Source organism: Phascolarctos cinereus, unplaced genomic scaffold (genome assembly GCF_003287225.1).
Source record: "Phascolarctos cinereus isolate Bilbo 61053 unplaced genomic scaffold, phaCin_HiC Scaffold_9;HRSCAF=440, whole genome shotgun sequence".
Taxonomy (NCBI): Eukaryota; Metazoa; Chordata; class Mammalia; order Diprotodontia; family Phascolarctidae; genus Phascolarctos; species Phascolarctos cinereus.
Genome location: NW_027556402.1, coordinates 33072798 through 33086353, shown reverse-complemented (window position 1 = coordinate 33086353; position 13556 = coordinate 33072798). Strand labels below are relative to the sequence as shown.

The window sequence follows — 13556 nt, the reverse complement described above, 5'->3', positions numbered from 1 at the left end:
AAACAGTTAGAATTGGATTTTATGGTTCCCCAATGCCTGTGTGTGTGTGTGTGTGGTGTTTTAAAGGAAAAGACCTTGAACTGGGGCACCCATGACATTTCCTCAAGGAGAGGGGATCAGTAACAGCCTTTTTGTAGGAGGGGTTAGTGGCAGAGTAAATACAACATTTCTTTCTGTTATACCATAGAGCATAATTCAGATTTTGACTTTCCAGATCTTTTAGCCTCCTAATTAATTTCCCTGCCTCCCTTCTCTCCCAGCTCCACACTATCTGTGACAGAGATGCCTAAGTCATTTTCCTAAGACATAGATCTGACCAGGACACTACCTGCTCAAACATCTTCTCCATAAGAACACCAACCGGTGCTACACAGAGAAACACAGAAACTCCTAATCTGGCATTCAAGGCCCTTCACAATCTGATGCCAATTTTTACTTTCTTGCTTTATGTTATGGTTCTCCCCTTTACACAAGTTCTTTAAGCTTCAGAAAAGAAATGGACTGTTTATTCTTTGCCCATCTTATCTTTCTGTCCTCCGGCCTGCTCCTTTACGTGCTCACCCTGGAATAAAATATTCTCCTTCCCTTTTGCCTGTCCCTCCCCATCTGGGGCTAGAAGTGACCTTGGAGCTATTCTAGTCCGGCCCTTTTGTATTACAGAAGACACCAGGATAAGAGGAAAGTGTGGGGCAAAGCACCCTGTGAAATCCAGTTAGCACTGGAATATTGACAAGACTTTCTGTAGAGTGGTCTTCCAGTAGGGTGTTAAAGAATGAGTAGGAATCAACAGACAAAATGAAGATACCTTAGAGGAACAGCATTAAAAGAGATACAGGCAGTAAGTCAAAGGTCTGGTGATAGTCCAGTTTGGCAGCACTATAGGTTATGCAGTAGGTGATATACAGTTTTAGTTGGGACCAGAAATAACTCCACTTGTGGACATACTGAGTTTGGGATCCTGATGGGACATCTGGGTAAACATTCCCTATAGGGAGCTGAGACTCTGGTTCAAGAGCTCTGGAGAAAAGATAAACCATAGGCTTACAGCTGGGAGAGAACTTCCTTACACACAATTTAGTTTAACCCTCTCATTTATAGCTAGACACTGAGAACCAAGGAGGTTACCATGCTCTCTGTAACCACTGAGGTGACATATTAGGGATCCTCCATGGTCCCTTCCTTTCTGACTTCTCTTGGAAGGCCCCTATCCCTCACTGAATCTCTCAGATCACTGTCACTGTTGATTACCTATTCATCCTTTAATCCCCTACTCCAAGACCACACTCTATAAAAAGTCTTTGCTAATTATTGCCCTAACTTTGATTTCACACAGTGCTTTGCTCCACACAAGGTCACACAAGCATTAAGTGGCAGTACTGAGATTCCAGGCCTGCATCACTTTTTCCAAGGTGTGGAATGTCTGTTGTCACATCAGGAGGGAGCAGCCCGTGGAATTTCTGTCTCTGACTCCAAATTCAGTGGTCTCTCCATACCATCACGTTCTGGTGGCGATTCTCCACCAATCTTCTTAAAATCCTAAGGTGACATATTAGGACATCTTCCATGATCCCTTCCTTGCTGGCCTCTTCTGAAAGACCTCTCCCCTTCCTTGATTCTTTCTCCCAGATCACATCTTTGACTTTCCCCATGCACTATCATTTTCTAACTTGTAAATGTTTAACCTCCGTTTTAGACAGTAAGCTCTATGAAGATCAGGAACATCCATTTCTCATCTTTGCTTCTACCTTGAAGGATCATAGGATTGATGGATTTAGAATTGGAATGGATCTTAAGAGGACATCTGATTCAACCTCCTCATTTTATAGATGAGGCAACTGAGATCTGGAGAAGTTGCAACTCGTCAAAGGTCATGTAGTAAGTGGCAAAACCAGGACTTAGAAGCTAGGTGCTCTCACCACTGCAATAATACTGCTTCTTTGTTCTGACCTACTATGCAATTGGTTTATGGGTTGGATTCAGGTTTCCTTCATGGCCTAATTTTTGAAGCTTTGATACCTTCTCTCTTGACAGGTACTATCCCCACATACATGAAATGTCCTCTACCTCTCCTAAGTTTTCTTCTCAATAAATAATAGCTTCATTTTCTTTTCAATAAATAATAGTTTCTAATATTCTCTTTCACAAAGCCTTTTCACATAGGTTTGGAGTCCATGGTCTTTTCTGGATCTATATCTACTACCATAGCCGTGTTGTTCAGTCATTCTAGAAGCTCCAAATCTTTGTACTCCCACTTTTTTTTTCTTGGCAAAGATATTGGAATGATTTGCCATTTCCTTTTTCAGCTCATTTTTACAGATGAAGACATTGAGGCAAACATGGTTAAGTGACTTGTTCAGTCACACGAGTGTCTGAGGCCAGATTCGCACTCAAAAAAATGAGTTTTCCTGACTCCAGCCCCAGTACTCTATCCATTGTACTACCTAGCTGCCCGTACATCTACACTGTTGCTGTCTGAGCCCCTGAGCCCTAAGATAATTATACATAACACGTTTAAATGAAAAGTAAAATCATGCAGAGACCAATTTTGAGAGTTTACTGTCCTCAAGTCTCTTTAACTGCTGAGCTCAAAATACCACCTCCTACAAGAGGCCTCACTGCCTATTTGTCAGCATTTGCCTTGCTGAAGGTCATTGCTTTGTATTTCTTTTACCTGTAAATTTTTTGTATTCACTTTATTTTGTATCTACTCATCTGGAAGAGGGATTAAATTTGTTCTGTTTGGCCCCAAAGGTGGAACTAGCAGCACTGGGTTGAATGGAGGTTCCTGTCACTGGAAGTCTTCAGAGGCTGGAGGATTGTTCGTTGAGTATCTAAGAGTGGGATTCCTTTTAGGGTATGAGTTGTACAAGAAAAAAGAAAGTAAGCTACTTGAGAGCAGGGTCTGATTTGTTCTTTCTTTTTATCCCTAGAGGCTAGTAGGCATCAAGAGTCACCATAGCCAGGGTTCAAGCCATACTTATAATAACACATAGCCATGTGACCCTGCCTGCCATCTAACCTCTCAATGTTTGTCTGAACAACTCCCTAAGGCTGTAAAGTTGCAGAAATAGTTGCTGATCTGAGTTAGGAAAGGGAATTTCCTCATCTGAGAATTCCCCATACCAATGAAGCTGACTAAACTCCACATGCCTGGCAGTCCCTGGCATATAGGTGTTTAGTAAATGCCTGCGGTACTTAAACATTCTTTATGGTTTGGTCTGAATCCTAGGGTGTAGGAACAATCTGGAATTCTCTTGGTACACTCCTGTGCCTGATAAACAAATCTAATAGGTTTAACAAGTCTGATGAAAGACTAAGGAAAGAAGTCAGCCAACAACATTCAGGGAACCACTAGCATTTCACTACAGATTGTTAACTGGTCCAATCTTGTATCATCTGTGTGTTTCTGGTCAGTATATCATTGCTACACATCTTGAATAGTTCTAAAATGGAAGTCCCCTAGTTATTTATCAAGGTCCAGCATAAATCTTAGCTGCTTTATGAAACCTTCTTTGATCACTAGCAGGATTGTTCTCCAATGCTACATCCTGGGCCTCTTCTCTACAGTATCTCCCTGAGCAATCTCCTTCACTCTTCTGAAGTAATCACCTATGGATGACACCAAAATCCATTGCCCCAGTCCTGGCCTCTCTTGAGTTTCCAGTGCACATCTTTGTCCATAGGAAATGACTACACTGATGTCCCACCAATATCTAAAACTCAGTATGTCCACAACGTGAGTCATTCTGGTCCCCATTAAATAGAGCATGACCAGTTACTGTGTTACCTTCACCGCAGCTAAAATGGGAAATTGGCTGTTTCTGCTCATGCTGAGATCTATTCCTATGATGTTGGCCTCCTTTGCCTGCTGCAATCCTATCTCACTTCTCCTTCAAAGCCCAACTCAAAGGCTGCTTTCTATACAAGAGTCTTGCTAACACTCCCATCATTCTTTCCCAATGGATTTCATACAGTTTGCCCCACTCCCAGGACACTTATTGTGCACTACTTTCCAGTACGATTTTTATGATATCCCTCAGAGGGCAGGGGCTGTCTTCGTTAATAATGCTCCACATACAAGTAGCTTCTTAGTAAGTTTACTGAACTTGTTCAAATGCCTCTATTATTTGAACTCATTCCTCGTCAGTACTCTTCATATAGCACTGGTGTGTGCTATGAATATGCATATATACCTTTATGTTGTATCTCAATTAGATGATAAGCTCCAAGAGGGCAGCAGTTAGTTTTCCCAAATCTTGCTGAATATTCAAAATCCCCTAGTACAGTGCTGCTGAGCACAGGAACTCTGCAAATATTTTTGTACAATAAAATATGAAGCAATAGCGCGCCTATACTGGGTCAGACAAAGGGTTAAGCAAATCTGTTGTGGTCAAATAAAAATTTTGGTATAGTTTATTTTTAAAGAAATGAGCCAAGTTGTCTGAAGCTCCCTGAAATCTGATGCTTTTATCTTTTGGATGCTGTGGACTGGGAAATTGCTGGTGACTGCTTTTGCCCCTCTGGGGTTCAGACTGTAAGGGAGCAGTGGGAGCTCCTGAAACCTCAAACCTTGTCTTTCTCAGTAAGACCATTATTACTGATGGTGGGAAGTAATTTTATTCATGGTTTCATGGGTACAAAAGGATGCTTTTCTATTAGTCACATGGAGAAGTCCAGAGACTGTCTCCCGTGGTAAGAGAGAAGGGAGAAGTGATCACAGAAATTGTTTCATGTTTACTCTGCATCAAGTTGTTTTGAGGACCCATATGACTGACATACAAAGGACATAACATTGTATACCACGGACCTTTCTGAAAGGAACAGAAGTAGAGAAAGACAATGGCCGAGTTCTTGCTTGATAATCCATTACATTTAGGAGCTGAGGCAAGTTTCTTTCATTTTGGCCACTTGAGAAATGAGGTTCTCAAGTAGGCTATGATGTTTACATCTGGAATATGGTGGTTCCCACTCGGTCATGCATCCCAACCCTATTTCTTCCAGGGCCCACCAGGGTCCTTCTAGTCACCCAGGTCCATAACCTCCGAGACATCACTGATTCTCCTCTCTCCCTCACCCCATCAACTCCACATAGTGTTTCCAAGTGTTGTTGCTTCCAACTCCCCATCGGTCACATCAGGCTTACCGCTCTAGTTTGGAACCTTACCCTCTCATCTGAACTATTACAGCAGCAATACTGGCCTCCTGTTTCAGCTTCTCCCTTCTCCAAAGCAGCCTCCATATAGCGACTAAAAAACAGGCATGACCATGTCAATCCTAAGTCAAAGAAGGTCCAGCGGCTCTGTTAGCTCGAGGATCAAATGCAGACGCTGAGGGCATCTAACGCACCTTGGTTCTGATCTGCTCTCTGTGATTATATCATCCCCTTTCATGCATTCTATGACCCAGCCAAATGGGCCTTGTTGCTCTCTGCCTTTGCATAGGATGCCTTGCCATGCCTGGGATGCATTCCTTCCTCACCTCGACCTCCTAGATACCTTAGTTTTCTTCAAAGCTCAGCTCAAGTACTTTCCCTCCGGGTACATATTGTATACATACACATGCAAACGATGTTTCTACAGAAGAACGTCCTTGAGGTCTGGACTGTTTCCTACTCTTTGTATGACCGATGACAAGCACAGAGCAGGCATGTAACAAATGCTAGTGGACTGATCCATGCTGGGAGACAAAATACATAAAGAAGTCATCCATAAGCATGGAAGCACCTATTATCTGCCAACCGCCCGGCTAAGTGTTGGGGACACAAGGTGGGCAAAACCAAAACAAAACCACCCCTGTTCTCAAGGAGCTCTCTGTCTAAACTCTGAACAGTTAATACAAGATAATTAATAGGCAAGAACACTAGAAATGAAGGGGCCCAGGCAATGGTTCTGGAGGAGGTAATACGTAAGCTAAGGCTTGAAGGATGCTAAGGATTCCAAGAGCCAGTGATAACAAGGGGGATCATTCTAGGCCTGGTGAAACCGGGGAGACAATGTGGCAGAAGAGAATAATACTGGCTCTTTCCAGAGGAATCTGAGTCCCTCGGTTCAAATCTGCTGGATGAACCTGTGTGATCCTGCACACAATTTCCTCTAATTCGATGTGCTGAGGTTCCTCCCATCAGCAGATCCAATCCTATGACTGCAAGTAGGTCTATTTGGTTAAAACTGTGTAGGTAATAGGTAGTAACATGAAATAAGTCTAGAAAGATAGTTTAGAGCTAGAGGGTGACACTGTGAAGATTTTTTATTTTATCAGAAAACAACAGGAGATCAGTTGGAGAAGGATGTGATCAGACCTGTGCTTTAGAAAATTTATTTCAGCAGCTATGTGGAGGATTTTAGAACTTAAAAGAACAATAAATTATAATGGCTCATAAATGTTGGAATCATAGATGCCCATTTATTTGTGTACATGTGCGTATATATACAAACATATGGATGTGTCACAATCACAGTCAGACCTGATATATATACCTGGCATTTTCAGCACCAGTTAACCTGTCAACTGTCCAAAGCAAAACCTCCTTTCAGCTTTGGATAGCCAATAAAAATACATGGCTCTGCAAGAAGACCAATGCTAAAAATCAGGATATTTTAGGAAATGGCCTTCTGAAAACAAAAGCAAACAAAAAATGAGACTACCTTTTAGGCCCCAGACAGCTAGGGATTGAGAGAAATGAACCGGAAGTCTGTAACCTAGCTGAAGCAATGGTGTTTATCCCCGATCGTGCAGCTATAATTAGGACATGTTTGGTTTTTTTTTTTTCTGAGGGTGGTCAATGAGAAAAATGTACCTGAGCACGAATGCATATTTACGATATATGAGGCATCACATTTCTGTGTAACTGCAGTTTCATATCTGACCCATTACTATGCTATCGTAACTAGCACAAGATATAAAACATGATTTTTAGCTTCCCCTCCACAAAAAGTCTTACTATAGTGACTCATTTTTTTTCTGTGGAAAAAAAGGATTAATGAAAGGGCTTAGAATTCATATTTCACAAGATTTCAGGTAGACTGGGAAGGCTTCAAATGTGGTCCTTTTCAAAGAGACCATACTTGACTATCTGCTTTCCCAGATCCAGCCTAACAGGAGGATGAATTACTAAGTAGTGCCTTAAAAGGCTACCAAGTACCTTCCTCACAGCTGTCTGTGAGGTAGGTGGTGGGCGATAAATTTTCTGCCATGGTAGCCCATGAAACAAAGAAAAATGCAAAACGACCCTTAGTTCTATGTGGTTCCCTTCCAATTCTGCAGTGACGGTGGAGGGATTGCTGGAAGGCCAAGAATCATAAAATCCAACAAACCTTGTAAGTGAACTTGTATTGTAATCTTTTGCAGGGAGAATAATACAGTTCAATCTGTTCCCACCTTGTACAGACAGGAAAACTAGTTAACTGAAAAACAAATTTATCATAAAGCATTCAACAGAATTTACAAGTTTACAAAAGTAAAATCAAATGCCATTTCTTTAACACAGTTCTCACACTGAAAATAATTTTATTTTGATATAAGTCTGATATTACAGTAAATGTTACAAATCAGACAGTTCGTTTTGTAATCTCGAATGCACTATACAGATAGACAAAATAAGATCTCCTATATAAGATGTTAGCTTCACTTCATTAAATTTTCTTTACAAGGCTTCCATTAAAATTCCTACACGCCCGGGGAAAATGATCTATGGCTTTCAAAAGCATACAAACTAAATTTTGAACTAGCAGGAGGTATACCGAATAACAGAAAGATGAAAACAGGTAAGAAGCATTTCTCAATATCAACACATGATCAACTGAGTGCATCCTTTTATTGGTTTTGTTATGACTCGCCAGAACAAGAACTGAACTCTTCATTATCAAAACCCATGCCACATATAGTTCAATGGTACCCATATGAAAGTTCCGTTATTTCAGTTTGTGAAAGTGGAAAAGGGGCTTATTAAACTGGAATGTTTTAATAAGGCGTACTGTCTTCTGCGAAGTGGAATTATTTCCAGGGCTTCTTAGACTTCTTTTACTCCTGACCCCTTCAGCTTCCTAAACTACGGACTGCAACCCTATGGGGTCTGGACCCACACTTTTAAGTACTACTGAAGCACGTCTGAGGCCAGATGTTAATTATCTTCTCGGTGTAATAGTCTTGGTGAGTTACTGTTTCAAATATCAATGGTAATGAACTGAAGGAGACATTTTAAGAAATGCTTCTTACCTAGCATACTTTCAGATTGCTTTGAAGAGAAACAGGTACAGGCAATTTTGAACAATGGGACTTCAAATAGGAATGGCTATACTCTTAGGGGAAAAAAGGATTAACGAAAAGGCTTAGAACTCATATTTCACAGGATTCTGAACTGAATACCTAGAATGAGAAGATTAATCCTTCTGCCAATGGAAGCCCTGCTCTGTGCAAACATATTGTGGTATTAATTAAACAATCACAAGTTTGAGGTATTAGCTGAAAAAAATATATACACCTATACACACACACACAATACACAGAGTATTCACAAATCTAATGGCCCCGAGACCAGCAAACGTTGGCATTAAATGAAAAGAAAAATCTTATCTTGATCAGGGGAAAGTTATACATGCAAAGGGAATTTATTAAAAAAAAAAGGCTACACAATCCTTAATATAAGGAGTGTTTTAAAGTAATAATGTTATTTAAAAGAAAGCTGCTTCCATTCACATGAAATATGTATCGTAACAGTAATTAAACTAAAAAGGAAGTCTGAATTCTATTACCATGTTTCCCATCAGATCAACAACATGTAAAATTCCTTAAGGGGATCCTCATTCTATTCATTTTCTTTTAAAAATATGTAAAGGGATTTGCTGGCACTAAAGCTTTAAATGACAAACATATGTGCCAGACTATTCTTTCTGTACTCATCTGTTCAGTCACACAATTTGTAAAGCAGCACATGAGCCGTTCGCTGTGGTGTTCCTGTCCATATGGGGAGGGAAGGTTTCACGTAGCTCTCCTTTCTGCCTTATACACCATGAGGCTGAGGAATTATCAGATTACTTAACTGGATCCAAGTCTCCCACAGGGACACTAAATAAGTTTTTCAATGAACCTTTTGATTCTTTCACATAATACTTGCTTAATAGGAAAGCTGCCTTGATTAGAACTCAGGCGAACCACCAAGAATTTTTGTTACTGCCTTCACATTGGTGGGAGATTCAATTCATACGTAATTAAGCAAAAAATGAAACCATGTTTTATCAGGTAGTGTTACGTCGCCAGATGACATACATATTTTGAAATATTGAAGATCAAGAGGAGACAACTTTAAATCAATCTAAGTGCAGCAACTAGGCCTTTCAGTTGTTAGTGTGGGGTTGGAGATGCAGGTTTTTTGGCTTTAGGGTTTGGGGGAGAGTGAGTTGAGGGGGGAAAAGCAGAAAACCAATCTAAGTAGAGGTAGTACAAGCAGATTAGTCTAAGGAATTAGTGTAATGATGCTCATAAATAAGGGCTTCACTACTTCTTCCAGAGTATTTGCATAATATCATTCATATTTTACGTTAAGGGTATGAAACACATAGTTACAGATGCATCCAAATCCAATTAGTTCTGAAATGAATTATCTTCACTTTTAAAGAACTAACCTGAAATTACTATGCAACGCTGACAGTGAAGTCCTCAACAATTCTAGAAATTCGCCAAGGTGGCAACTAGCACCAAGCCATCTGTAACTACAGGGCAAGGGAGAACAAAACGGACCAGACTCAGGAGTGAGATTCTACTTTGTCTCAATTCACTTACAAAGACATTAAAATGTGTTATTCCATATGACTGTAGATGCTTTAATCTGTTGCTAATGTGAGGAATTTAAGGACATGGTGCGAAATATTTCTTTGATGCCAACTGAATAAGATAGCGTGAAATACCTACAGCACAGTGCAGCTTTACTCCATGATGGGGAGCCTGTGGACAGGGATGACAAGTTTTGCTTGGAATCTGAGCTGAACACACACCTTTTATAAATAATAATATTTCACAGGCAAAAAATTTTTCTTTGAAATGAATGTCAAACGTGAAAAATCTCCCACCTCAAGGTGGCCAAATCTTGCCTCACATACCTCAAAATACTAAGAGGCATGGGCCTTTTTTTTTTTTTTAAACCAGCATGCAGGAAGTATAGCAAACCCAACTTTTCTCACCCCCAGAATACAAAGCAGCAGAAGCTCCCGCGACCTGGTCAGCAGGGTACCCTAAAATTTGCTCAGCCATTATTAGTGATTACAATCAATTTTAGAATGTTCTTTTCTCAAGCATACTTTGCTTTAATATTTTATAAGATTTGATGGAACACACCAATACAATAAAAGCATAACACTGTCTAGAACCACGTATAAGTTAGCATTATACAACTTCACTTAACTTTACCAATGTCATCAATACCCTCAAACTCCAAATTAAAAGAAAAAGTATTATTAAACAGTAGGGTTGAATTCAAAGAAACTACCCCCATTTATGCCCACTGTTCCTGTGAAAACTGGAAAAAGAAATGGATGAAAATATTATAATTCTAATCCAAATTTGTATGTTTTCTAGTGACTATAATACTTTCAAAATAAATAACAATGATCTTTTGTAAAGATTTACGTCCTTTATCTGCTAACAGCCCACTCTGCAGGCTGAAGGAAATACTTCAAATTGTAATTCCCTTTTAAGTATGCTATTTATTCTAAAGGCCACTTTTCTAAAAATTAAGTAAAACATGATTGGGTTTTCTACTATTCCTTAATTACTATGATGTTATATAATTTATGATGCAACCAAGCAATTCGAGTGAGTTACTTGGAAAAAAGAGATACGACAGGACAATTTTAGGGAAAATGGCCATTTTAGCAGGAATTTATTAGACTGACAATAAATTAGCTAAGTTCAGAAATAATTTCTAAACACAGTGAGCACTGCTACTATTACCAAATTTCTAGGATTCTCATCAAGTAGAAAAACTGTCAAAGACTTGTTCTTGTTAAGTGAGTATGAAGCAAAATGATCAAAATATGACAACTGTTTGATGTAGAAAATTTCAAATAAAATGCTCTCATACTCAATTTACAGGCACAAAAACCAATATCCAACTGCTTACATCTGTTTCTAATTGATACTAATGGATTTCATCACAAAAAAGTGTGTATTTTCTGTTAAGATTAAATTTGCTTCAAATGGCGAGTTGATTTTGAGTGCAGAGTGGCGCTACAGAGACTTCCTGTAAATGACTATTCTACCTGCCACTATATTTCTGCTCATCTTTGCACAGAGTCAAACAGGTCAAATAATTTTGCAAGTTATCTATCTAAAAGTCTGGTAGCTGGCAATGGTGTTAAAGGCATAAGGCTTAATTTCAGTAGCAACTTTTCTTACCACCTGCTTACAAAAGAATTAATTTACTTTTGAGACCAAGCATGAAACAAGCACTGAGAAAACGCAAATTTCTACAGGGGAAAGTCTTTTCTTTCATAAATTTTAGAAGCTTTTAAATGGACAGATTGGTTGGGGGCGGGGCAAAGGGATATATTTACTTTCAGAATTTCAAAACTGACATTTACTTCTCAAGAAATGTCAACACTAAGTATCTGTATATCCTTTTTATTGTATTTATTTTGAAATTAATGATAGCTTTTCATTTCCTCACATTGCTTAGCAATTCATAAAACTAAATGGCAAACTGATAATCTACACCAGTTCAATTCATCTCAACATATATTCAGGAATATACATTTAAAAATATTAAATTCTTCTAAGCAGATAAAGCTAGAAGATTTTTTTTTTACACAAAGTTAAACTGCCTTTAAAAAAAAAGTGTCATTGTTTAAACTCCACACACTGGATACCCGACAAGGAAAATGTAACATGGTCATACAGTTATTCCATCAGTGAGCTGAAGTGTTTCATGGAGCTAAACTTCTGAGATTTTTAAATATAAAGTCAATAACTTGTATATACACAAAACTTTTTTTTCATAAATATTTACATGACAAGGGAAAAAGGGAATCACTATAACTGGAAAACTGCTAGAGGTATGATAATCCCTTTATGAATAATCTGTAATCAAAGAATTAGGTAAGCACTGGAAGTAAAACTAAATAACAATGAAGAGATGCATAACTAAATCACGAATTTTAGTTTTCCATTTCTTATTATGTAAAGAAGCCATTAACTGGTTTGAGTGCTATAGCGTAAGATTTCAGGGAGCAACTACTCAGCTGAGTTTTCAATATCCAACTCTTTTTCAAGATTTTACAACGAAACTACATTTCTTTTTGTACAGAAAACAAGTGTGCTGAAAGAGGTAACAGAACGCCCTGGCTCATCCTCCTCTGTAGATGCTCGTCAGCCGCTCTAACTCTTTACAGTTGTCCATGCTTAGTGCTTCTGCCTTTTTTCGTAGCCGATCATCCCTGTACACTTTTGCTGCATACTGCATGTCTGTTTCTTTAAACACAAAAACAGTTTTAAAAATTTAAGAAATCATTACATTTACAGTGTCATTTACAGTCACTCCATAAAACTCTGCCGACTGAAACCCCCTGCCCAGAATCCTGTTATTGTTTCTCCCCCTCCAGCACCAAGCACTGGAGGTGGAGTTGGGTTTGGACCCTAGTTCTGTCACTGACCACGAGCTGAGTCATCCTGGGCCAATCAAAGGAACTCAGAGATGAGCTGGTTTCTGAGGCTCCTCCACCTGTCACCTCCCTCTGCCTGAAGCCGCCCTTCTCGCCCGCCCCGATGGGGAGCCCCCTACGCTCCTCGGGACACCTCATGCCCCACCGGGACAGCCTGCTCTAACTGTCCTTGCAGGAAGCCTCAACCTTGCTCTCTCCCCAACTTGTACCCATGTTGCCCAATTCTCTCCTCTGGGCCCATGCAGCATGAGCTTCCTTCACGTAACAATCTTATAAATACTTGACAGTTGGACTGTTTCCTAAAAGGATTTTCTATCCTTACAAACGAGAAAGTTAAGCAGGTTAATGAATGAATGGTTAAATAATCAGCCACGGAATAACATTCTGTTTTCAGTCATTGGTTTAGTTAGCTGGGTGCCTGCAGAACCTGCTGCCACATTCCACCGACACCTCTATCAGAGGAAGAGCTGCCCTCCGGGGGAACTGAAGGACTGCAGTGGACGCAATGCCACTGGGGTCTAGTAAAATTAAATATTAACAATAAGACATATGTAGCCTTGGGGCAAAAAGAAAAAACCTGCAGAAAGCAAAAATTTGACTCTGCCCCAGAATATAGGAGTGAGGGAGGGTGAGAATGCTACCATCATAACCAAAATGTATAGGGAGCACTTTTCATACGAAGGGACACAGGAGGAGAGATAGCCCGCATTTAAGATCCAGGCCATGACGACCACCAGAAGCACACGGGGTTCTACATGCTCTGAGTCTTAGTTTCCTCCTCTATAAAATGAGGGGGCTGAAGCTGATGATCTCTAAGATCCTTACTGGCTCTAAATGTTATGACTTTTTAAAATGATTAATAATACTTTTTGACAGAATTCCTGGTATCCCTTTCCTTTTAGAATT

General features: G+C 39.6%; 1 protein-coding gene across 2 annotated transcripts in view; it reads right to left on the bottom strand.

Annotated features, from left to right (window-relative positions):
* Positions 1-6380: 6380 nt before the first annotated feature.
* The window catches only part of DNAJB14 (DnaJ heat shock protein family (Hsp40) member B14), a 91211-nt gene continuing 84035 nt past the window's right edge, over positions 6381-13556 (bottom strand). For both annotated transcript variants that reach the window (XM_020988284.2, XM_020988286.2), the window contains one exon: positions 6381-12459. In XM_020988284.2, the coding sequence (XP_020843943.1) occupies positions 12335-12459 (125 nt within the window). In that variant the 3' untranslated portion in view covers positions 6381-12334. The remainder of the gene's footprint in view (positions 12460-13556) is intronic.